Source organism: Protopterus annectens, chromosome 4.part0 (assembly GCF_019279795.1).
Source record: "Protopterus annectens isolate FY-2018-M chromosome 4.part0, PAN1.0, whole genome shotgun sequence".
NCBI lineage: Eukaryota > Metazoa > Chordata > Ceratodontiformes > Protopteridae > Protopterus > Protopterus annectens.
Window position 1 is genome coordinate 703086069 of NC_056733.1, and position 27345 is coordinate 703113413.

At 41.9% G+C, this 27345-nt stretch overlaps 1 protein-coding gene across 1 annotated transcript in view; it reads right to left on the minus strand.

Moving 5' to 3' along the window:
- Positions 1 to 532: 532 nt before the first annotated feature.
- DDX51 (DEAD-box helicase 51) overlaps positions 533 to 27345 on the minus strand; it is a 523171-nt gene continuing 496358 nt past the window's right edge. The window contains exons 15-16 of the mRNA XM_044068677.1: positions 4078 to 4212; positions 533 to 972 (exon numbers count right to left, since the gene is read on the minus strand). Of these exons, the coding sequence (XP_043924612.1) occupies positions 946 to 972; positions 4078 to 4212 (162 nt within the window). The 3' untranslated portion in view covers positions 533 to 945. The remainder of the gene's footprint in view (positions 973 to 4077; positions 4213 to 27345) is intronic.

A 27345-nucleotide genomic window follows, 5' to 3' on the forward strand; every position in this document is an offset into this window, starting at 1 on the left:
AATGGAAAGTTTCATGTCAGCTAAAAGATCCGTGCAAATGTCCACTTTCACTATAGGCCACAATCAGCTTCTTCATCCACACAACACCCCGCCCCCCGCACCCATCATGTGTGGAATGAGAGGAAAATCACCAACAGAGTTTCCTGCCAGTACAGACAGGACTGCCTAATGATGGCAAAAGCACAGCTTGGACAGGTCAGGTTAAATGTATCAATCCTTAACAAGGGTCATTTCTCGATTCCTTGCCTGCCTCAAATGTGATGTTCAGTAGCCGATGATCTTTTAGCAAGTTTACAGATTTTCTTTACCAAGTTCTAGTTCTTTTATATACCCAGTAAGTGTGCTTGCTGTTATGTGTCCGCAAAGTGTGTGCCATCTTACTCCTGCTGCCCAGCTCAGATGCAGTGTCAAGTGCTGCTGCTTTTTGTGGTATTACATCATCACAGCATATTATATAAGGTAAGAAACGGGCTTTAGTGTGTGACACAGAAAATTTAGTTACATCATCAGGTACCCAGTAACTCCAGAAAAAAAAAAGACAACAATATGGCTCAGTTTATTTTCATAAAAAATATTAATAAAATGGATGTAAATTTATGACTAATGACAGGCCCATGGTCAACAAGTGCCAAAGGTGTTTTAAGCTTACAAACTATACTTATTGCACAATATTATTAAAAATACACCAGTTAAGCCTCTGTGGTGCTGATAACCATGGGAACTCTCTGTAGGCTGAACCCATCATCTCTGGACTTGGCTTTCAGGTTTCCTGTGGGGCAGAATGCTTGTCCTTCACTTCAGTTTTCACAGCCCAGCTGTTACACTGACCTCTGACCTGTTTTGCTTGAAGCAGCACCAGCATCACTAACTCCAGAGTGAGTGTTGCACCAGAGGGCAGCTTTGGCATGACATGCCCATACTCTGCTATTTCACCACAACATGAGTTCATACTCGTTTCCTGGCTCTCTCATCCTGTAGGAAGACCAATTGAAAATTATTATAATGCTCTTAATCCATCATCAGAAGTTCTATTAAGTACACTATTTCTACTCTCTCTCATTGGTCGTGATGGGGGAACAGCAAGACATTTTTTTTAAAACCATACTGATGAAAGACTGAATGCTCATGCACAGTGCTTATGACATTAAAGAAGTTTCCTTGACAGCAAGTTCAGAGACACTAGATTAATGCACCTAGCAGTCATGCACACGTTTTGTTTCACTGGAGAGGCAGAACATGCAATGATTCAAGTCATAAACATAACTGCTACCTGAATAGGTTCTCCGTCATACATATCTATCCTTGCACCTCTACTAAAGTATTTCAGCACTGTTCACCTTTTATACATCCCCCTCAGAAAAAAAAAGTACAGTACATTAAGGGCAAAGATGACAAATTCTTCCTTCATTTCCAAACATAGGTCACAGCAATCATAAGCACAAAGTCCAGTGCCTATTGTGCTAAACCAAAATCTTGGGTTAAGCAATACAGGAAGAATGCAAGACTGCATGGACAGACATCAGGCCATTCAGGATGATGATCAGATATAATAAACAGCTCCTTGATCTGTGGCACAAAGGAATAAATGCTTACTTGAACCCAGATGTGAACATCAACCAGGCACTACAGGAGCTGGAAGGAATGCCGGAATCTGGCACCAACTCACCTATCCTGTAGTGGGAGTGAGGAGGGGGGTTAGCCCTAGCCTGCTGCATTACAGGCAAGTGATGGAGACTAGGCGTTAAAGCAAGGCCGCACATGGACTGAGGTGTGTGTGCTGCTTCAGCAGTACGAATGTCAGACCACGAATGAAATAGGAGCTTGCGAAGTAGTAAAAGAACTTCAATAACTGCTGGATGACTGCTGTGATATTCCTAGTGTTTGTGGTTGCTGGTATTGAAGGAAAAAATGGCATAGTGATGCACAGGGGTTCAGTCTTCACAAAACATGCACACACTTTCAATTATGCAGAGTTATGGGCAGGCTATAAAGCATATATCTGTAGCTCTAAAATCTTACAGTCCCACAAGAGTAGCACCTGTTCATTGCCTATAACTTTATAAATCATTCACACTTTTCTAAGGCAAGGAAATGGGTTACTCCACACTAGGAGTAGTAGTAAGATGATGGTTGGTAATTTAGCATGTCCTTCTCTTCTACTCTGCAGAAAATGAAAAATATTTTGAAACAAATACTGTGTTTCTCACCAGTCACAACACCCTTATAGTTCTGTCTCTCTGCAAATGATTTAGAAGCTTTTTACATGCTCTAGAATTACAAGAAATGCTACAATATAAATAACACAACACGATAAATGAAAGGAGGAAACATTTTAAGTGGCTGCAATCAAAACAGCCCAATCCAAACTGCTGAAGAAAGAAGGCAGGTCTGGAGACAGACAGAGATGTTCATATAAAGGCATCAGCACCACAGAAGGCACAGACACTCATGTAAAAACAGACAACAGCAATCTAGCCCCAACCCTCTGTTTTCACCCAGCTGTATACAAGTAAATGCTCTAAACCATGGGTGTCCAACAGTTGGCTCTAGGGCCACAATCCAGCCACCAAAGCATCTGGCCCTTGGTATTACCCTACAACATACTGTTCTGAATGGACAGCTATATGTTGGATATGTTAATTTGGACCCCCAAACCTTGCCAAGTATGGTAAATGGCCCTTGAGCCAAAAAGTTTGAAAACCTCTGCTCTAAACAGAACTGCCCCAGGCACAGTCAAATCCTGCTTGCATCTGTGCCATAAAACATGAGAAGCAATACCAAAGGAGTAGATGATAAAATTGTAGAGACATAGTCCAGTATTTAAACAGTCCTTCTCTACATTTTCAATACTTAGCATTCAGGATCATACTAACAATGCCCTTCACAAATCCACAGTAGTATGTTACCATTCAGGTTATGGACTGGAGAGAAGAAGCAAATACTGACTAGTTGGGATCTTTTCATCAAAGCCTATGGGTACTTTTTATCAAAGCCTAAAAGGAAAGGCAGGGTGGGGAAACAGCACCTGGGAATGGGTGCTGTCATACATAAGGCGCAGTTGTGAATGTACAAACCACATATGTCAATGGAAAAAGAAAAAAAAAAACAGGATACCATGGGAGAAATAAAAAAAAAAAAAAAAGTTAACCCCACCATTAAGATCACCCCATAAACAGGATTACATTAGGAATAAATGGATGCAATAATGGAATAGGGGAAGGCAGCTCAGAAATCAACACAAAATGAAAAGCCAAAATAAAATAACCCCAAAGTCAGTAAGTTGAGGGGGAGTGGAACAGTGTCCGACTGACTGACAGTAGTTGGTGAGAACAATCAACACCTTTACAAGTAAATAAAAAGCAGTAAAGACCAGGGATACTGCTCAGTGACGTGAGTGCTATTCAGTGCTGACTACGTTGGTACAGAAGCTGAGACAGAATGAATGTTGCAATGAAACAAAAAGCAAGCATTACCAAAGGAAGACTTCCTGATGCTTAAGGACAGATTTTCAGAAGAGGATATTATATGCCTACTTACAAAGGTATAGCTGCAAACCAATGGTGTCAATATTCTGGCCTACCCAAGATGCCCTTGCTCAGATTGCCATCAACATGTAGGAGAAGCCTCTCCTTACAACCATCACTTTTCAATCCATTAGTAATAAGCCATAAATGCCTTAGAAAAAAGCCTGTCTATACACATGCATATCTGCCAATGTCCTGCCTTTCTATAATGTTTTCAAATCATTACACTCAGACCAGCTTTACAGTTACTGCATATTGTCTTGACAGACAAGCCATTAAGCATCCGTTAACATGGCCTGTACAAGGGCAGGAAGCTCAGCATCCCCCGAGAGGACCAGTGCTGGAGCAAGCATTCAGGCTTTGTTTCTTACAGCCTGTGCAGGGGACAAAGCAGATGGCCATGTCTTACGATAGTCTGTAAAAGGATAGACAAGCCATTCAGCAACTCGTGATGTGGTTTATACTGCAGCCATATACTCACATAAGCACTATAGTACTAGACAGCTATCTTGCAGAGTCCTCACTCTTGAATAAATAAATAAAACTGTCTTACCTTGATAACCTTTTGGAGCTCAGCCAGTGCATTTTCATAGCCTGCGATTAGAGGCTTCAGGAACTCTGCCTTCACTAGCTGCCTTTGTGGGCCAGGGCTCCCAGCATCCCTCAACATCTGCAAAAAATTATTTTCCTGGAGAGGAAGACATACAATTAATAAGCTAGAAGCAGGGAAGCCACATTTTAGTTACAGTAACTGAAAGCTGTTCTTGAATTCAGGGGGACATCAGAAATCCATCTTACAGACTTGCAGAAAAATATCCAACAGCAACTTCATAGAGTGCATGAAACATTCTATTGATGAAACGCAAATGAGAATTAACAGTCAAAATCATTCTGCAAAGCTAGAGACCCCCAAAAAGACTCCTCTATACTCCTTCACGAAACAGTAGGAAAGGAAACATCTAACAAAACCCCCATTCGGCAAACTACTACTATCGAAATATCTCATTAAAGAACAAAAGCCTGCTGTAAGATAATTTCAAGCAGCACTGCAAACAGGAGTTGCACAGTTTATCTCTAGGGAGCACATTTCCTAAAGAATGAAACTATTCTTAAAATAAAATACAGAGCTCAGAGGACACAGTGAGAGAGAACAACTGGTGGAAACTTAATGCAGGTTACAAACAGCATGAATTAAAAGTGGAAGCCAAAGTAAAGAGAAAATAATCTGGTGCTTTCTAAGGAGCCATCAAGTAAAATTACAAACAAAACTTAAAAGGTTCAGCAAATAAAATGCCCTGGGATCAGGCCAACACAGGTTTAATTCTGCAATAACAAACATTAAGATCACAGAGGGGGGTGCTGACTTCCTCAAGCTTCAGGTGCAATACCCCCTTCAAAACTTGCTTAACAAAGCTTGACTGAATGACACAGAGGGACAGAATCCTCACTGTGACCCAGGTAACCAGGTTTGAATCAGCAGACCCATCATTGCAGGAGTCAGGCAAGGAGGGGACAGAAGTGAAGGGACATGGCCTGCCCATCTGTCTTGACAGGGAGGAGGGGGTGTACATACTCAGGGGCACACTGGGTGGTGCTAATTCCCTTGTGGACACTAAACAGATCACATATCGTGCCTTAAGAAGACAGGCAGGCTTGCTTAGAGGATACATTCTCCTCTGGCAGTCCACTGCATGACCCCCACCACCACCAACACTGGGGCTTCACTCGGTACATGCCAGTAGGGAGAGGGAGAAAATATAAAAATCGTCAAACCATCTGAATGAACCTTTTTCAGATGGCCCTTACCCCAGTGGTAAGAAACAAGTGGACCAGTTGGCCAGAAAAGAGCTGATGATCAACAGACAGCAGGGGCAAAGACAGATAAAAAAATGCTTAAGCAAGGACTGAGAGATCAAAACAGGATCCATGAGGACCTATGCTTACATGGCTAAAAGATGATATTTGATAGTGGGGTAAAAACGTCATAGCTAACTAAATACCTCTTCCACTTAGCCAAATATAATTTTCTTGAGCTTGGGCTCGTGACTTCCTGCATGGTATTAATATTCTCTTTTTAACTCATTACATCTGAGTGATGCCTCCAGGTGCATCTGCAGTTAACTCCTACTGACGCCTCTAGGCATCAAGTATTCCTTGTTCATATTTGCATCAATAATTCCAAAACCATGCTATGTACAAGGGTTTAAAATATTTCATTTTAAAGCTTACACAATGGCAAACTCAACTGCATTAATATTTAACCCTGTTGAGTGCAGGTAAAGAGATATTAACTGTTGTTTTTATGATATTAATTTATATAAACATAATTTTCACATTCTTCTAAATATTTCAACCACCATGTAATACAGACTGAACTCCTTAGCCTTATAGGAATGCTGTCAGATAGATGAATAAAATGCTGTTAACAGCATGTGTGTAACTTGAGTGGTTGCTGAGATACTGAAAATTGTTTACAAAATATTACAAACATAGTTACTGTGTTTACTGTGACTTATAAAATTCAGTTTAAGACCTAGCATGTAGAGAATACTACCATTATAAACATAGTTTGTGCTGAAGTATTTGCCATTTATACTCCTTTCATAACTCCTATGGTTCCAGAAATATAAACATTTGTTTGAAATGTGAGGACATAATTTGTTTCTGTCAAAAGGCTTAGGCTCCGCCCATTGGAAGTTATAGTCCAAACTTCCTGAGCTCCACTGGAGTGATGCCCTTGAGCATCAGGCTGAGAGAACCCATGTACAAAGTATTAAGGTCATAATATTCAAGTGAATCGGGGTTCCTCTGTAAACTAAAACACGAAGAAAAAATGAAGTGCGGCTAACCACAACCAGTCCAGAGTCAGTAGATACTGAAACAAATCGTACAGAAAAGTATATCAGGATACCACTTGCTCTTCGATTTAAAGAGTACCAATGCACCAGCGAAGTAAAATCAATGAACAACTTTTATTCCACAAAGAATTGCCACAAGCGCTTTCGCCCGGTATTACCGGGCTTTATCAAGTGTGACTTTTACAACTGAAGTTAGAACTTTTAAACTAGTTGTTGAAACATTTCATTGGTGGACCAATTAAACAATTAATTAAATTGTGTTTAGCAAAACAATAATGTCCTTGTGTTTGTGCTACTACAAAAAAGAAGTTATGTCATGATACACAAAATAATGCCTCCTGTGTCATATTATTAAATTCATAAATTCATTTGCTACATACATTTAAAAACGCAAACTGTATTTATGTTTTTACTTAAAATATAAAATGAAAAACCATGAATTGATAATTTTCAATAAACAATACTGCCCTGCAAATCCCACAAGTGTCTTGATGAAATTGTCATAAAATGCAAGCTGCATGGACTCTAAATATGTAGAAAGTTCAATAAAAAAATATTTTTTTAAAAATAGTAAACTTGCAAAAAAACACCCTAGTTAAACTAACAAGTGAATAAATCTTGTTGGAAATGAATCCAGTTCTGCTAAAAAATGACTAAATGTGAAAATGAAACATGAAAAATAAAAAGTTACTCCTAGTTTATAACTGGTAACTTTTCATCCTGAGAACGCTAGTCAGACTTAAACTTTCGTTCAAACCAGGATATTTAGTTGCGTTCAATTTTAATTGCCAGATGAGTTCCTTGGTGCAAAGTGCAGTCTCCCAATCACCTCCCCTAGGATCTTGTTTTATCCTGTCAAGCACAAAGAAACGAATGTACATGTTGGGACATACTAAAGAATGTTTGAAAAAGGCATTGGTGTCTTTTTTACATTTCACCTCATACATATGTTCGTATATTCTGCGCCTTAATTCTCTCTCCGTTTTGCCAACGTAGAAACATGGGCAACCCTGACAGAGCCCAATATACACAACTCCTGTGGAGTAACATGTGTAATGGTCTTTAGCTGTAACATTAATGTTACTAGAAGGGATATATAACCTGTCAGTTTCTAAAATAAAAGAACATTGATTACATCTATGACAACAAAAAGTTCCCTTCTTTTTAACTGTTTGAAACCGCTCTGCTGTTGCCCCACCTTCTAAGTTGTATTCAAACATGCCTTTTAAATTTGTGTCCCTTTTTCTAATAAAAGAAATGTCCTTGGAGAAAATGTTGGTACATTCTTCATTCATTGTAACCAAAGGCCAATAATGTTTAAGTGCGTTTTCAATAACTGTTGAGTCTTCCGAATATGTATAAACGAAGTTGTTATGTGCTTGAAAATCTGATGCTTCATGGCTACTTTGAGGGACCACCCCAGTCCCTAAAAGATGTGAACAACGTTCCTCTCTTTTACTTAAAACTTCGGAGAATGAGTTCTGAAATAATGTAACTGGATAACCTCTGTCTAAGAAAGCTTGCCTAAGAAATCCAGCTTCTTCTAGAAATAGTTCCTGTGTACTACAAATCCTAGAAGCTCGAACCAGTTGTCCCTTAATAATACCTTGCTTAACATAGGGGGGATGTGCACTGTCAAAATGTAAGTATGAGTTGGAATAGGTGTTTTTTCTATAAATTTTTGAAAGACATAATTTGTTTCTGTCAAAAGGCTTAGGCTCCGCCCATTGGAAGTTATAGTCCAAACTTCCTGAGCTCCATTGGAGTGATGCCCTTGAGCATCAGGCTGAGAGAACCCATGTACAAAGTATTAAGGTCATAATATTCAAGTGAATCGGGGTTCCTCTGTAAACAGCATTCAGTGTTGTAGGGATACAAATTAGTATAGAAAATTATGGCTGTCTGGCAAGAGTGGGATCACTGGTGTGACCCTGGCCCAATCCATACTGATCTTTTAAAACATCCTCAGTAACAATGGTAAAGGCAGAAAACCATGCACATTTCTTATGCCAGTGTTTGCTGAATGTGTCTGCTTCTGAGGTCTTTGTGTTTAGGAATCTGAAGCAAAATGTCTGCAGCTGGTGATTTGCGGATGAGGTGAAAAGGATCCCAGACAGTGCACTGTTTGCAACTGTATACGCCAATACATGTAAATGCAGAGTGCCAAAAAGACCAACTAAAAAAATGGAGAAGCAGGGTGGGCAAGGTCCCCTAGCCCATATACACCCAAACTTCTATATACACCAACTCCAAGATTTCCACACCTCAGAGAAAAGGGAACATTCAAAGAAATAGCAATCTCAGACTTGGTATATGCAAGTCCGGATATTTGGCCATTCAGTCTCGCCATTACAGGACTCACTATAACGAGTCCCAACATTTCAAATGGTTACTCCTATAAAGAGGAGAATTAGTGGCAGGGCTGTCTCCTGAGACATGTAGAGGTGGATTCTCTTTATATGCAGGACAGTCCCAAGGAAGATTTTCAATCTCTCCAGATTCAGACTGGACTTTAAGAAGTTAAGGAAGAAACCTCAGTTGGTCAGGCAAAGCCATGATCACCGCTGAGAGATCTGCTCTTCTACTCCAACACTGGCCATTTTGGGCTAATTTCTATCTTTCATTTCCCTGCTATAAAACCCACATTTGCAAGGTGTTTGTGCTCATATACAGCTCAGCAAGCTCCTGCCAGGTGCCCTGCAGAGTTCTACAGCAGCAGAGAGACAAAAGAGAGACTCTGGATGATTATCATTTAGCTAATTCCGCCTAAAACGCCGATTTTTTAGAGTTTGTGATTTAAAAAGCTTGTTTCAGCTACATATTGTACTTATTTTACTGCCTGCACTTTAACAAAGTCGTTTTTGTGTTTAAATTACCTGTTTAACTGTTGTAGGTAAGTGTGACGGCCATTTCTGTGCATTTAAAATATTTTTTTGATTGTATCTGCTTTATTTTCTGAAAAAAAAAAAAAAAATATATATATATATATATATATATATATATATATATATATATATATATATATATATATATACACACACACACACACACACACACGTTTTCCCACCTTTCGAAGCTAGTATAATCCAGTTTTCAGGTTAGTGCTGAATTTAGGGCTGTGTTACAAGTTTCTGTGTTTGACCATACCTTACTTGGATAGAAGGAAGTTTCTCTGTTCACCTGTGAGACAGGGGAGCTTTGAGCAGCCTATCTGTCCCTGGAGGTGTGGTTTCAGCCCAGAAATTAATAGTTTAATGGCCATTTTGGGCTAATTTCTCTCTCTTTCATTTCCCTGCTATAAAAGCTGCATTAGCGCGGTTTTGTGCACCGAGCAGCGCCAGTTAGGTAGGTTATAACTATTCCTGGCTCCACAAAGTCTACTCTTCAATTTTTCCCTTGGAGGTAGACAAACTTTCAACTTAAGCACTCAAACCATTCACTTCTCAGCCTGGCACTTGCTCAAAACTCATAACAAGCACTAATAAACCTTAGCAGTAGACCCCCCCCCATTCTGTAGAGAAGGACAAGGCTTTCTATTCAACCTTACCAGCCAATCAGTAAAACAGCTCACTGTACCTATCCAGCCATGTCCAAAGGGCAGTTTCAGGTGTACTCTCTGGTCCAACTGGTGAATCTAGCCATTTTGAGGCAATGTTACAACTGCCTCATGTACACAGACAACCCTCTCCTCCTACCACCAAACACTAATACATGTGAGAGATGAAATTATACAGCCAAACTGGAGGCTAAGCTCTCTCAACCCAAAACTGGACCAGACAGTCAAGAGGAGACGGGAATTACTTGCATCACATCACCAGTCTCATACAGCTATGAAACCAGCACCGGCAAAACACACATATAAATACACAAAAAAATACTCGGAGGCTCTAAATAAAAATCTGCAAAAGCAACAGAGACCTCCAAAAGCAGACATCCAAGCAACCTCCACCCCCCAACACGAATCATGAAACACATACTTCACAAAACCAGTGTGCCACGCAAGCACAGCCCTTACGGCAAAAATAACATACACAATACACCAATAATAGGCGACTCTACAGTCAAGTACACTGACGTTTCACTCACTCGGCTGAACAAGAAGAAGGTTACTGTTAGCTGCCTGTTGGGTGCCAGGATCCGCCACATAACACAAGTACTCAGGTCACTCCAGAACAAGTACAAATACGACTATGTCATTGTCCACGTTGGTGTGAATGATCTGAGCTGTACCTCCCTGGATTACATGAAAAAAGACATGGAAGAGCTCTCTGATCATGTAGCCCAGGCCGGTATGACCCTGACAGTGAGTACCATCCTGCCCTCATCAAGAATGATACCACGGTATAAAGAAAAAATTATCAATTTCAACAACTGGCTAAGCTTCTAGTGTCATTCAAAGGGGATCCAGTGTCTGTCAGCCTGGGATGATATGCTCGACAAGCCATGCTGCTTCGCTAGAGACGGCTTGCACCTGTCACCCTTAGGCTTTTGAACAGTGGCCAAGGCTCTTGCCATCCCCATAGTGCCTTTTTAGGCAAGGCTCAAAAGACAAACCCACCGCCGTAAATAGCACAAGTAACAAAAAACTGAGGGTAATGCTACTCAATGCCAGAAGTCTAAACCTCAAAATGCATGCACTCAAAGCACTCCTCAGTATGGAGAAAATCAATATATGTGCAATGACAGAAACCTGGTGTAAGGCTCCAGAGATCACCCCAGCACTACCAGGCTACAACTCATACCATACATTAAGGCCACAAAACCCGGACCGAAATACAAAAGGTGGGGATATATCCATATTCATCAAGGATACCCACACCTCCAGGTTTGTGACACAGCACGATGCTTCAGAGATCATCCATGTGCAACTAACAATGGGCAGAACTGCAAATCAAATTGTAGCTTGCTACAGATCACCCACCATGTCTCAGGACCCCCATTCCGCATTTCTGGAAACACCGGGAAATATAAAGGTCTTGCCAAACACCCTGATATTGGGTGATTTCAATTACCCACACATTAACTGGGAGAACTACTCAAGTACTAACTCCTTTGCCCAACATTTCCTAGAATTTATAAACTCAAATGCCCTGGATCAACTGGTCAACACCCCCACCAGAGGTGACAACATATTGGACCTAGTCATCACCAACATGGGCGACCAGTGTTCCACACCAGAGGTCAACCCCTCGCTGGTTAGATCTGACCATAAACTAATCACTCTGGATATCCACATTCTGCCCCCACCCCTGGTCAAAGAAACCACCGTGAAAAACTTTTCAAAAGCAAACTTCACGTTACTAAAGACCGAGGTGGAAAGCTTCAAATTCCCCATGCTAAAGGATAATGCTGCCCAAGCTGCAAAATCCTTTACTAATGCACTCTACGGGCACCTACAAGAATGCATGGATCATGCTATCCCAAGCAAAACCAAGACTCACTCCTCCAAGAAAAGGAAACCAGTCTGGTGGACCCCTGCCATAAACAAGCTATACAATAGGAGGAGGAAACTAGTACAGAAAAAGAGTAAAATCCCAAGAGGGGAAGACATCCCTGATGAGTATCAGCAAGAAACTACGATCCCTCATAAAATCATCCAAGGCTAGCTTCGAAAGAAAAATTGCCAAGGACTCCAAAGATAACCACAAAGCATTCTTTAGCTATGTCAAGAATCTAAGTGGCAATGCTCAGATCTGCTCGTAGTTACTGCAGAATGGCACAAAATACACTGAAACGACCGATATTGCCAACATCCTGGCAGATAGGTTCAGTGCAAACTTCACCCCCCTCTCACCCCCAAAAGGGCCCATAACCATACCAGAAGAATGTAGTGCCCCTGAAATCACAGACACTCAGGTTAAAACAGCCCTTTCCAAAGCCAAAAACACAGCATCAATGGGACCGGATGGTGTCCCAGGCTGTGTCCTACACAAGCTCAAAGGTGAACTAACCCCTCACCTAAACACAGTGTTCAAACTCAGCCTCTCCACAAGCTACGTGCCCATAGAGTGGCGCATAGCAACGGTTATTCTGTTCCACAAAGATGGAGCCACAAAAGACCCTGGGAACTATCGCCTTATAAGCCTGACTAGCTTGGTCTGCAAGGCTATGGAATGCATCATCGATCTCATTAACAGAGACATTGGGAACCTCCAAACACTAGACCCTACCCAGTTCGGCTTTGTTAAGGGAAGATCATGCCTCCTAAACCTGGTGGACTTCTTTGAGACAGTTACCAAGGCAAAAGATAAGGGAAAGGTGGTCCACACACCCTACCTAGACCTTGCAAAGGCCTTTGACACCATTCTCCATTCTAGTATTATAGATTAGCTCACCAGCCTGAACATAAACCCCTATGTCACGAGATGAGTTGCCAACTGGCTCTCGGACAGAACCCACATGGTAACAGCTGCAGGAGCTAGGTCTGACTCTAAGCCAGTTACAAGTGGCGTTCCCCAGGGATCAGTCCTAGGACCCCTCCTGTTCAGCATACACCTCTCAGAGGTACAGGCAATCACAGGAGGACTATGGCTGACCAAGTTTACAGACTACTGCAAACTAGGGGCTATAACTGACTCTCCGGCTGGCACAGACATCCTCCAAAAGGGTCTCACTGAGACAGATACCTGGTGTCAAAACCATGGCCTCAAGCTAAATGCCAAAAAGTGCAGTCATCCCCTTTGGAAAAAACAAAGTACCCACAAACTACCACATAGGTGGTAGCCCCCTAAATACAGAAGACGAAATAAGGGATCTGGGGACCCAAGCAGATAGTAATAGTAATCTCTCCTTTGATAATCACATTGCCAAAGTGGTTGGAAAATCCTTCTATGTGGCCCACCTAATCACAAAAGGATTTGCATCCAGATCAAAAGAGGTCATTGTGCCCCTCTACACATCACTCATCAGACCCATCATAGAGTACAACGCCCCATTTGGGATGTACCTTACAAGACACCTGCAACAGCTGGAAAGACCACAGAAGTACCTCACCAAGAGGATCACTGGCCTCAAACAGATGCCCTATGCAGCTCGACTGAAGAAACTCCAGCTGTACTCGGTTGCATACCACCTACTCAGAGGTGATCTCTGCCTGACATACAAGGCCATGTCCAACCCAGAATTGATGGACATGCTCCACCTAAAGAAAACCATATCCCCTCGAGCCACACGCTCTAGGGATCTAAACCTCACCACAGCAATAAATAGGACATGCTGGAGGGACAGATTCCTGTCCCAGAGACTTCCCATGCTCTGGAACAAGATTCCAATCTACATTAGGCATAGCTCCTCACTAACACTCTTCAAGAGAAACCTTGATGAGTGGATAGAAAACAGGAAGTTTACCCCGGGGATCACTTCAGTGACTCTGTTGGACAGAGGCACAGGGAACTAATCTAAGGGGGCAGCGAAAGCTAACATATTCGGGCTAGGCTTATAAATGTCTTTGGGCAGACAGCCTAGTACCAACCTATGAACAATGTGGCTTAAATAAGATCCTTGTCCACATAAGGGTAAATGTGGAAGCCCTGCACGCTTAGAAAGGCAAATACTGAAGTCAGGCACTTGACGAACAGCCAAAATATTCCTCAACGGCCAAATGGAATAAACATGAACTAGAAGCACAGTACTGGTCAGGAGATTACTGGATGGAAGGGATTTATCACTTTCCTCCCTGCATTACTCACTCTAAATGTCCCTTTCTTTCCAAACAGTTATCACTTTAATTTCTCTGCCCTGGTTTACAACCTATAAAAGGGTCACTGTTTCACCATTTTAAATCCTTCACTTACTTATTTTATCTATCCATCCAACAGCAGGGTAAGGTGGGTTAGATCAGGCTCCTTTTCAGCCATGACCTGGTCACCAAAGCAACAGCAAATGGACAATTTAAACAAACAGTACTTATGGGGTAATATGCATGAAGCACAATACATGCATGACAAAGCTTGAAATAAGTGTAAGATACAGAAATAAGATAAAAGACATTACTTACATATATTGCAAGAACTGCGGTGGTGGTGCTGCGGTAGCGTTGTCGCCTCACAGTAAGACGTTGTCCTGTTCGATTCTCAGCTAGAGCGACTTCTGTGTGGAGACGTACGTGAATGGGCGTACCTTCGTTGAAGGTTGTGCAACAGGGCCGGCAACTTAGCACGTAAAAATCTACTGCCAATCATTTGCGGACTGGAGTTCTGCTGTGGCGACCCCTAACTGGGGAAAGCCAAAAGACACAAATCAAACTTACATATATTGCAAGAGTTTCAGGCCTACTGCATAGAACAGACTGAGAAGTGCTATCACTTAAAAAAAAACATTCTTTGCAGTACACTACAGTTATGTAATTTATGTGCCAAAGAAGAGGCAGTTCTTTTCTTAGGGGGTTAATTCTTTTTTACTTTATCAATGAAGCAGTTATAGTTGTAGAATTCCTTAATGTGGTCTAGCAGCTTTTGTCTGAATATTAAGTAGTTTAATTCAATTCTGATACCTGGTATGAGATGGTTTCGGTTAGCAGAAACATTTTTCTTTCACTGTAAAGCATAAAGGGGACTGTTACAGTTTTGAGTTCTAAAGAAGATGGCAGGGGGACTACTTTTAGCTTGCCATTCAGATTGGTTAGTAATATGAAGATGAAAGTGTAGAGGAAGAAGAATGATCAAATCTGCATAACGTGACAAATGCTATCTACTGTGCTTTGAATCATACGAGGTTACTTTTGTGGTGTTAGGTGACTAGATAATGCCCTTCTTTGGGAAACAACTTCATCTGTAGTCAGACTGGCGTACAGTCTAAAAGAGAGGCCTGGGTCTTATGGCAGGATGAGGAATTTACAGTGCAGTAGTGTTACTTAGCTGTCAAAGGTGTGCTGTATGCTACTTTACGAAGTGTACCAAATAACATGATCAGAGTTTTACTGGTGGTGAGTAATCAAACTACTAAAGTTAAGCAAACCAGTGACACTCTACTGAGGTGGTTAATGAATGGTCCTCTCCTATGCAGAATAATATATCTTCATAAAATTAAGTTATAGAGGAGTGAACTGTAAAGTAATATCATTAGTGTAAAGGAAGAAACTTAAAGAATACGGGATGGAATCTCGTTACTCCTGATGTTTAAGTTCCTTCTCCTGTTGTCAAATCACCACATGGAATGCTGAATGATCGCCTGCAAGGTAATTTTTGAACCCGGTTATGGCACTGGATCTTTAGTTTCTTTAAGAGAAATTTATGTCTACACTTTGAAAAGCTCTGGTAAGGTCTGTGAGTACACTGCCAATTAGATATCCCTTTTGTATTGCTGCCAACATCTTATCTGTAACTGTATATATTTGGAATATTAGTATGTGATGTCCTGGTTGCAAGACATGTTGTAGATTGGTAATTAATCTGTGTTTAGGTGATCATATAGCAGTTTTTTTCAGAACTTTTTTGTAACTTGGCACAGGCTGGATACTGCCCTTAAATCTTGACAGGTCTTTGGAATGGAGATAATTAGTGAACATTTTAAATGAGTTGTAATTATCAGTGGTCAGTGAAAAGTTAAAAATGTATGCTGTAGATTTACTGAGAGGTTGCTCCCATTAGCCAAAGTGTGGAGTGAATGTCGCATTGTTTAAGATTTATGTTTTTTTCAAGATTTAAAAAAAAAACAGTCTCAAAGTTCAGGCAGAAAGCTGAAAATAAAGGGGGGGGGCCTCTTATTTCCTGGGAAGGGAAAGTGAGTTCTGAATTACACTGCCAGTGGTTGTTTGAGACAGAGGAAGTGGTATTTGTGCCGATGAGCTGGCGGGTAGGATTGGCGCCTGGGGGTGAAAAGTACCATTGTGTACACTTACCATAAATGTAGATGTTAGAGTGTATTCACTGTTGCAGTCATCACACTTGGTTTATCTGCCTGCAGGCAGCCCGAATACCAGACACTTAGTATTTCTGCGTCAGTTGCTGTCTCTCCAGGACTGACGTCAGAGGTATAAAAACAGGCAGCCTAGCCATTACATCAATTTTTCTTGCCCCAAATGTCAGGAGCCCTCAAAAAATGGAGCTAAGTTATGGTGGAGAAAAACACCACTAGAAAAAAGTAAATACCAATACATAGAGAGGAGAGAGAGACAAGGGTGCTGGAGGGAGGGAAACCAGGACTGCAACAGTGAATACACTCGAAGATCTACATTTAAGTGTACACAGCTGTACTATGTTCTTCGTGTTTCACTGTTGCAGTCATCACACTTGGGTAGATTCCCAAAGCTGAAGAAGGGTGGAGGCAGTCAAGAAGAGTTGGGGCTTGCTAGTATGCCTTGCAGGACTGCTGTTGCAAACCCACCCTGGATTTGGCAAAGACAGGCAAGTGGTAATGCTTGGTGAAGGTGTGTACAGAACTCCAGGTAGCAGATTCCAGGATGTCCCTGGTATGGACTCCCCCTGAGGAATGCTGTAGAGGTAGAAGTTGCCCTAGTGGAATGTGTTATGACCCCCTGAGGGGTTGGTTTCCCATGGTGCTTATAGCAGAAATGGATGCAGTGTGCTATCCATTTGGAAATGGTTTGCTTTAAAATGGCCTTGCCCTCTGCCTCTGGTGCAAAGCCGACTAGTAACTGGTTAGATTTCCTGAAGGGCTTAGTCCTATCCAGGTAGAATATGAGCTGTCTGTGCACGTCCAGGGAGTACAGGATCCTTTCTCCTTTATTTTGAGGATTAGGGAAGAAGGTTGGCAAATTGATAGATTGCTTGAGAGCCACACTGGAAACCACTATAAGCATAAAGGAAGGGTTAATCCTGAGGGAAACCCTGTCAGCATGAAAAATAATGAAGGGTTCCACAGCCTTAAGCGCTTGCAGCTCAGACACTCTTCTAGCTGAGGTGATGGCCAGAAGTAAGTCTGTTTTTCCAAGAGAGGAATTTTAACTCTGCTGATGCTGCAGGCTCAAAGGGGGGGGGGGGGTAGCGTGAGATTTTCCAGTACAAAGTTACGGTCCCAAGCAGGGGTGAGTGCTCTCCTTGGTGGCCTTAAGTTGTTTGCCCCTCTTAGGAACTGTTTGATAAGAGGGTGAGAGAGAGGTGGCTCAGTGTTGTAATGAGCCAAAATGGCAGAGGCATGGATCTTAATGGAGGAGAAGGATAGGCCTCTGTGGAGTAGATCTGCTAAGTAATCCAGGATGAGAGGCAGGGAGGGCAGATTTGTGCCCTCTCCTTTAGACTGAAATCCAAGAACAGTACCTTTTCCACTTATCAGCATAGGATTTCCTTGTACTGGGTCTTCTGGCCTCAAAAATGATGTCTAGCACCTGCTTGCTTAGGCTGGTTACTGGGACAGATTTCAAAGAATAAGCCAGGCTGCAAGATTTAGGGTTTGCAGTTTCGGATGCAAGATCTGTCCCCCCTGCTGAGAGAGCAGAGTTGGGTTCTGGTGTAGCTTGCCAGGGTGGCACCAGTGACTGGCTGAGCAGGCGTGGGTACCATTGCTGCCGTGGCCAGTCTGGGGCAATCAGAATTGCCCTTGGTCTGTCCTGTCTTATCTTGAGCAATACTCTTGGGAGAAGGGGCAGAAAGGGGAAGGCATAGACTGAGAGATTTACCCACTGGAAGGATAGGGCATCCACTTTCCAGGCCCTGCTGTGATGTGTCCTGGTGCAGACTTTGCTAAGCTGGTGATTGCAGGGAGAGGCAAAGAGATCCAGCTCTGGGGTCCCCCATTTCTGAATCAGAAGGTTGAAGGTGCTGGGCTCTAATTGCCACTTGTGTGGGTCTAAGAGATTTCTGCTTAAGTCATCTGCCAGTGAGTTTTGTTTGCCTGGCAGGAATTGAGCTTGCAGATTGACCTGCATGTCCAAGACAGTGTTCCACAGGGCCATGGCTAGCCTGTAAAGTAAGTAAGAGTGGGTTCCCCCCCCCGCTTGTTGATGTACCACATATTTATGATGTTGTCTGTTTTTATTAGCAGGTGTCCTGATGAGAGTAGGGATCTGAAAGGTGTCAGAGCGTGCTGCACAGCTAGGATCTCTTTTAGGTTGATGTGCAGATGAATTTGATTTGGGCTCCAGTGGCACTGAATGCACTTGCCATCCATGTGTGCCTCCCAGGCATAGTCTGATGCATCTGTGGTTATGGTTTGCCGGCATGGGGTTGAGTAAAGGGCTTGTTGTAGTTGCATGCTGCTACCCACCAAAGAAACTCTGTCCTTAGGGTATGATAGGAATGACTGTTTCCAGGTCCTGAAAATGTTGGCACCAAAGACGTTTTAAGTACCACTGAAGTTTCCTCATATGCAGTTTGGCATATGGAATTAGTAGGATGCATGAGACCATGAACCCTAGGGCCTGCAGGATTTTCCTTGCGGATAGCTGGGTTCTGGTGGCCATTTGAGTAAAGGAGTCTGTCAGATGGGCTTGTTTTTCTGGAGTGAGGAATGCCATTTGGGATGCTGTGTCCAACCTTGCTCCCAGGAATACAATCTTTTGACTGGGGAATAGTTTTGATTTCTTTTGATTGCTGATGTACCCCAGGAAGGTAAGGTGTTTTTTTTTTTTTACAAATGTCAGGTGCTGCAACAGCACTTCCCGACTGTCTGCCTGAATCAGACAGTTGTCCAAGTACGGGGAAATTTGAATATTTCTCTGTCTGCAGTAAGCAATGGCTGGAGCCAGGCATTTTGTGAATACTCTGGGAGCAGTGGATAAGCCAAAGGGAAGTGCAGGGAACTGATAATTCATAGATCCAACCCTGAAGTGTAGGTATTTCCTGCATGACTCTCTTACAGGGATGTGCAGATAGGATTCTTTTAAGTCTAGAGTGACTAACCAGGCATCTTTGGTTAGCATAGGTAGAAGCTGCTGCATGGTGAGCATTTTGAATTTTGGTACCAGCAGGAAGGTGTTGAGAATTGAAAAATCTATGATTGGGTGCCAAGTGCCCTCTTTTTGGGGTACCAGGAAAAGTCTGGAATAGAATCCTTGACCTATCTGTTCCACAGGAACAGGTTGAATTCCCCTTATATAGAGTAGAGATTGAACTTGTTTTTTTGCCGCTGCCCACTGGGGAGGGAGGTCTGGGAACTCTTCTGGGTTTGGCAGTGAGTGGAAGTAAAATTTGTACCCCTGGGATACAACGTCGAGGACCCATCGGTCTTTGGTGATGGAAATCCAGTTTTTTGCACGAAGGGCAAGTTTTCCTCCTAGGGGCATAAGCAGTTGGGCAGAGGTGGGAAGTGGAGTAGAGAAGTCATTGGGAAGTCTTTCCATAAGGGGGTGGCTTAGCACTCCCTGCTTTAGAGGTGGAGGCACTCCATTGCTTAGATCTCTGCATACCCTGAGACTGTAGTCTGGAGGGTCTGTTTCCCCTGGGTCTAGGTTGAGATGGCCTTGAGGGGGCTGGAAAGGACCAACGTTTCGAGGGGCAATGGATACTGAATCTAGGAGGCTGTACTTGCAAGAATTCTTTGACTGTCTTCATAGATTTAGCTTTTTCTTCCATCTTTTTAAGAACCTCTTCTGCTTTGGTGCCAAACAGATTGCCCTTGTTCAAAGGAGCATCAAGTAACTTTGATTTGACATGGTCTGGCAAGGTCTGTTCATTAAGCCAAGCATGCCTTCTCAGTACAGAACCAGTGACTGTTGCCCTGCAAGATGCTTCTAGGGCGTCAAAGCCACACTGCAATGTATGCTTTCTGACTTTGGCTTGCAGAATGCATAAGCTCTTGCAATTCTTTATGTTCTGCACAGTCTATAAAGGTAGCTGTTTTTTGCTCAAGTTCCATAGTATGTTGTTGGTACATCAGCATGTGGAACTGACAATTAAAAGCCCTAATGGCGAGAGTTGCAGAGGTATATACTTTCTAACTCAATCTGTCCAAAGCTGTGGAATCCCTGTCCGAAGGGATTCCGAAGCTGTAGTTGCTTTGATACCTTTAGTTCCCAGGGAGATAACCTCTGGGTCAACAGTAGGTTTTTTGAAAAGGAATCTGTAGTGCCTGTCCGGTTTCCTAGGAGCAGGGGGTAAAGTATCAGGAGTAAGACTGGATTCCATAAAGACATCATCCACAACATCCAGGACTGGGGGTACTGCTAACTGTCTATGTTGTGGCAACTCTAGAAATTCTCGGAGTCTCTTTTTGGATTGAGGATAGTCTTGGCATTCCCAATGGAAATGGTCTCAAAAGTATGTACGGTTTCACCAAAAGAAAAGTCCTCTGGAGGAGAGGCAGAAGGAATGGATTCCTCTGCATCTGAATCCTCATAAACAGATAAGGGCATGTCTTCATAAATCCGATCCCTCAGAGTCATCAGGCTCTTGGTCTGTTGAGGCTGCTGGGGACTGGTCTCTTTCTCTTAGCTGGGGAGGTCTTCTGCCATTTTAAGCATTTGATGTTGTGGCAAGGGAGCAGGTGCATGCGCTTTGGTCTTCGGTTTTCTAAGCGTAGCATGTACTCTTGGCCTTAGAAACTCGGTAGTTTTAGACAGAACTGAAGATGCAAAATAAGTCGTTGGTTTGTGCCGAACCTCGGTAGTGCGAAGAACTTCCTCAGAAACCAGTGCCTGTTCAGCAGCTCTGGACCCATCCAAGGTAGAGACATCCGCAGGTTCCATAGTTGAAGAGTCTCGTGGCATACCGGACTCTGAACGGGTCTTGGTAGAGGCCTGTGAATCCACTGAAGTGGGCATCAGGGCTGCAAAAGTGCCTCACTGAGTACCAGCGGACTGGAGACTTGCTTAACGGAAGCACTGTCGGCAGCTTTGGACCTGTGCAATCTCTTGCCTTTATCCTTAAGTTTTTCGGAATATCAGTAGTTGGATGGCTTACCGAAGCCATTTCAGAATATGGAGATCGAAAACGAAAGTATTTAGTGACAAAAAGGGTCTGACTGTTAATGGTTCGGGCGTTGAACAAGGCACCAAACCAACAGCAAGGTACGTCGTGGCTTGGGCCTAAACAGGTGATGCTGTAAGAATGAAAATCTTGGTGTGGTATTTGCTCACAGGCAAGACAATTGTTAACTTTTTCTGACATCGGTTAGAGAAAGAAAAAAGGATCCCCAATGGGGTTACTTGGCTTTAGAAGACTTCAGGATGATTCAATTGGTAACGAAAACTTAGGCAGCGGCCGGCAGGCACTTGTGTGAACTGCTTCTGCTATGGGCTCCTCGGCAAGAAAGACTGATGTAATGGTGTCGGCTACCTGTTTTTATACCCCTGATGACCTGACGTCAGTCCTGGAATGAAAGCAACCGATGCAGAAATACTAAGTCTCTGGTATTCGGGCCGACTGAGGGCTACCTGCAGGCAGATAACCCAAGTGCGATGACTCCAACAGTGAAACACGAAGAACATCATTTATTCCTCGGGTAACAGAGGCATTAAACCTCAGCTAACAAATTAATTCCTTGAACTCTAAGAGAGTATCAGTCTCCCATCAAGTCTGTAACTACCACACTAATGATTACAAACACCACACTTTTTAAAACTGGGCACCCAACACTATGTCTGAAAACATCATTAGTAGAGTTTTTTCCTCATATCATACATATGTTCCCTTACTCTCTCTCTCATATTTCTTGTTTTCCCCACATAGAATGTGTCACATGAGCTATAACTGGCAAGGTAAACCACATGGGTGATATTACAAGTACACCTCACTGAGCAGGGGATGGTCCTATCAAAACTATGAACCACTAAATATACATATATATATACATATATATATATATATATATATATATATATATATATATATATATATATATATATATATATATATATATATATATATATATATATATATATATATATATATATATATATATATATATATATATATATACACATATATACACATATATATATATATATACACACACATATATATGGTTCTTCATGTATTAGTCTTCAAAATTTGCAGGGCCCATATTTTCTAATAAAATCCTGTCTGGGTGGAACATTAGAAATGGCACCACCACCCCAAGAGCCTGCAGTTCGAAGACCCTCCTAGCACATGTGATGGCCAACAGAAGGGAATTTTTCCAAGTTAGAAACTTCAGTTCGGCAGAGGTTCAGGTTCGAAAGGAGGCAGAGCCAGTTTTTCCAGAACAAAGTTAAGGTCCCATTGCCTCCTTGGAGGTCTGATGTAAATGACTCCCTTAAGAAATTGTCTTAATAGAGGATGGGAAAAGACAGGGGGAAGAGCAGGTATGTGGGCTGAAATGGCAGATGCATGAATTTTAATGGAGGATTAGGAAAAGCCTTTATCAACCATATTAGCCAGGTAATCTAGAACGGCATCAATCTGGGCTGAATCAGGATTGTGGTACTGCTGATGGCACCAGTTGAAAAATCTCTTCCACTTAGCCAAGTATGACTTCCTGGTGCTAGGCCTTCTGGATTCCTTAAGAATGTCCTGGACTTGTTTGCTTAGGTTAGGCTTGTTGCTTACTGCTGCAGGATTATCCAACCTGAAAGGCTAAGCATCTGCAGGTTGGGGTCCACAATTCTTCTTTTGTGCTGAGTTAGGTCAACTCTCTGAGGCAACAGCCATGGACTGGCTGGTGAGATTATGAAGTAGAGGATAGCAGTGCTGCCTAAGCCAGTCTGGAGCCATCAGTATTGCCCTTGGGCTCTCTTCTCTTATCTTTAAAAACACCCAAGGAAGAAGAGGTAGGGGAGGGAAGGCATAAATGAAGAGAGAAGTCCAAGGGAAGGAGAAAGCGCCTGTTCTCCAGACTGACTACTGTTTGTTCCTGGAACAAAATCTTTTCAGTCCAGTGTTTTCCTTGGTGGCAAAAAGGTCTATTTGTGGGACTCCCCATCTCTGGACCATGCTGAGAAATATTTTCTGATGCAGATGCCATTCATGGGGGTCCATCAGGTTTCTGCTGTGGTGATCTGCTAGAGTATTTTGGGCACCTGGAAGGTATTGTGCCAGGACGTGAGACCCCAAAGAGTGAGCAGTTTCCCAAACTTGCACTTCTAGATGACAGAGGGTAAGAGTGGGTGCCCCCCTGCTTATGTACCATGTAACTGCGGTGTTGTCCATCTTGACTAACAGGACCCCTAGCTCCCATTTCTCCTCGAGAGCTACCAGGCCTTTTTGGACTGTCATATAAGCTCTTTCCAGTTTATGTGCTTGTCCTTTAACAGAGTCTCCCACTTCCCTTGGGATCGGAAATGTTGAAAGTGAGTCCCCAGGCTGTCTCTAAGGCATCTATGATTAGAATCTGGCCCTGGGAAGTGAATATGAATGGAAGGCCCTGGCATTGTGCATAAGCCTGTGTCCACCATGCAAACTCCTCCTTGAGGCAAGGAATCAGCTGTATCTTGGTCACCAGGGCCAGAGTGCTGGCACCATACATTTTTGAGGTACCACTGGAGTTTCCTCATGTGAAGTCTGACCAGAGTACCCATGAGGATACAAGATGCTATGTATCCCAGTGCCCAGAGGAACTCTCTGGCTGAGATGCATTGTTTCTTCACATTTTTTATGTGAATGTACTAAGTGAATGGTTTTAGATGAATGTTTTTTCACTTGTTTTTTGTCAATTAATTGGAATTGAGATGTGATTTGTTAAGATTTTCTGACCATTTTATATATAAAAGGGTAGCATTTACTGAGTTGTTTGTTCTAAAGAAGGCCGATGTTTTTGGCTGAAAGCGCTTAACGTGTGGTATTAAAGTTTCATGAGAAAGATTTAGTGACGCCACTTTTTCTTGTGTTTTTGTTTGAATTGGTGTTGTGTTACACAAGTTTGACACATCCAGGGCAGTTTTAGTTTCTGCAAAAGTAATTCTGCTAGTAAGCTTATGGATTATAAACTGGAATACTACACAATATGATGAGGTTTCACTTGTTGAGGAGTTTTGGCTAAGCAGACTGGCTACTATTTTTTTTTCTAACTTCCAGCACAGCTTCTCATCCAATTGTTTGACTTGGTTGGTTATTCACAAGAATAGTGACTTATCTGTAATGAACATGGAGAGGCATGTGTTATCTTTTAACATTGTTTTGGTGAATCGTTCTATATTCCAGACACACAAGTGTCAGTGCCACAGAAGGCTGAGGGTTCTATTCCCACACAAGATGCTTGCGTGTTGATACAGAAGATTAAGGCTCTGAGCCATTACTGATCTGGTTTGTGTGGTATAGGTTTGATTCCCTCAACCTTCATTTGCCTACTGTTTGACCTTAAGCAAATCACTTAAGTAGAGAGTGCTTCGGAGCAAATGGACTGCACACTTAGTAGCTACCTATGAGCCCATGTTCAATTTGGATTTTTTCACTGACCCAGGCTTTGAGGTAGTCAAATTTGTTTCTAATGCTATGTGCATTTAGGTGGCAAATGACAAGTCCTTTTTGTTTGTGTGTGTATTTTTTTGAGCTTGTTGGTATTGAGTCTATGTCAGGTGTAGGAAACTTTTCTAATAGCTTAAACAATTTGCTGGAGACATTTTACGCTACATCCAAAATTTAAAAACAAGTAAATACAATGGAAAGAACAGCACACTTAAATCAGTCTAACACAGGCACCCCTGTAAGCCTTAGGACCAAGTGTACACACATCACCAATGCAAAAAAAAAATTCTACAGTTTCCTGCCCAGAAAGCCATCTCTTCTTGTGTTACAACCCACTTGCTTATCATTCAAGCTACAGTTTCCTGAGCAATCCCAGATGGCACATACAGATTTAAACGTGTGTAACACTCCCTCCAGTTCCCTTATTACAAACACAAATCAACCTCAGTTACCTTTTTATATTTCCAGCAGCTCAAAAGATGTATTTCTTTGCAAAGTACAGCAACACCTTTCACCCTTCTCATGGACATGAGTAAATACTCCAGGTTCCCTAGTTTAAAATGTATAGTGTCACTTTAATATTAACATAGTTTACAATCTTATTGAAACTGATGGTATTGCAAGATATACATGAGAACTTAAGAGGATGTGATATAGGCACAAACTGAAAATATAGACTATAAATGGATCACTATTGTAAGGACTGATAAATTTCCTGAGCTAAATGGAATGAATAGTCTGAAACGTACTAAAAATGAAACACTTTATTAATGTTTAACTTAATTATTGAAATGTTTTTAATTAACAAAATGCTGGCAGCTAAATTTAATCCATGGGATGTTTGTTTTAATTATGTATTCATCAAGTTCCATATATGTTTTCTGCTCTCTGTTGAACAACTTAAAAAAGTGTATTTGCAAAAGCTTAAGAGCTTGTTAGTTGTGTTATTTACCATCTAGGCATCAGGATTTTTTAACTTGTGTTTTTTGTGCCATGCCATTTTTTCCTTAAAAAAATCAACAATTACTTGTACAAACTTAAAAAAAAATTGCAATACATTTTATTTATTTATTTTATTTTTATTTATTTTACATTTGTTAACCGGGAGAGTCCGACTGGATACATGTCCACTTTCAGCGGAGGCCCGGGGAGAAAAGCTCCAGGTACATAACAGACATATGAACATTGTTAATGCAAAAAAGGAAGATAGTTGAGTTCTAAATACAATATAAAGATACATCACATCTTGGGAAAAATAACAGCAGCATATAAAAAACATAGGTCAGTTACAAAGTGGCCTTGTTATAAAGCAGTTAAGGATAGTGAGGTAAGAGAAGGGTAAATGATAGTGGTTAATCAGGTTTGGAACAGGGACATTGCCAGAGAGTATTGAGATGGGGTTTAAGATTTTTTTGAATTGTAGGAGTGAAGGTTCTGAGGTGATCATGGTCGGTAGGGAGTTCCACATTTTACCTACAAAGTTTGAGAATAGAGAATCCCCAGCAGAATCATTGGCTTTGGTAGTTTGAGCTAAGATCTTATTGGAGAAAGATTGCAGGTTAATATAGGGGTGAATGATGTTTTCAGAGCTGGTGTTTTCTCTGGGTGATACAGTATCTGGTGAGCCATTTTGAGTTGGTTGAAATGGAGTTGGCTGGAAAACTCTAACCACCCTAGTTGCTTCAAGTTAGTGCAGTGGTGCGTTCTAAAGGTGGAATTTGTGGCAAATCTAGCTATGTGATTGTAACAAGAAGCAAGTTTGTTAAGGGTTGTCTTGTTTAGGTTTGTAAAAGGGGAGGCATAGAAAAGAGTTGATAGTAGGTGTGTGCTGGCAATTGTAATTTTAAGCGTGAGGAGTGAGAAAGTGTTTTACTTTATAGAGAGCCAAGCTTTTTTGGCGGTTTTGATGGTTAGACTGAAATGGGTGTCAAATTTAAGGGAGTTATCAATGGTAACACCTAATAGCTTTGTGTGAGCTTCTGGTGATATAGTGATTCCATTGGAGGATGTAATAGAGAAGGTGGGGAAGAGTCTTGTTAGTGGGTGAGAAAGTAAGTAGTTTTGTTTTGTTGGGGTTGAGAACTTGTTGACGACTTGAGAACCATTTTTCTATTAGGTTGAAGGTGTCTTGGGTTGAAGCAGTGAGGTCTGCCAGGTTGGAGGCAGTGCTGATGATAGTCGAATCATCTGCATATTGAATGCATGTGGCATGGGGGTGATTGTGGGCAGGTCATTAACAAAGATGGTGAAGAGAAGAGGGCCAAGAATAGATCCTTGGGGAACTCCAAGTGTAACAGGTAGGCATGTGGATAATTTGTCCTGCCACAGAACAGCCTGTTGCCTATTGGACAGGTAGGATTGGAACCATTTCAGTGTGGAATTGCTGAGTGATAGTTTTTTTAATGTATGGAGGAGTTGAATGTGGTTCACCATATCAAAGGCCTTGGAGAGGTCTAAGAAAAGAGCAGATGATAGTTTATTATTGTTTCTGAAGTTATTGATGGTATTACAAAAAAATAGTTGGGCTGATGTGGTACTGTGATTTGGCCTGAAGCCATGTTGGGATTTGGCTAGAATTTTATTTTTGGTGAGGTGTTCCATCAGTTGTTTGTGGACACACTTTTCCATAATTTTGGCCAGGGGTGAGAGTATAGCTATAGGTCTGTAGTTGGTTAGCTCTAGTGAGCT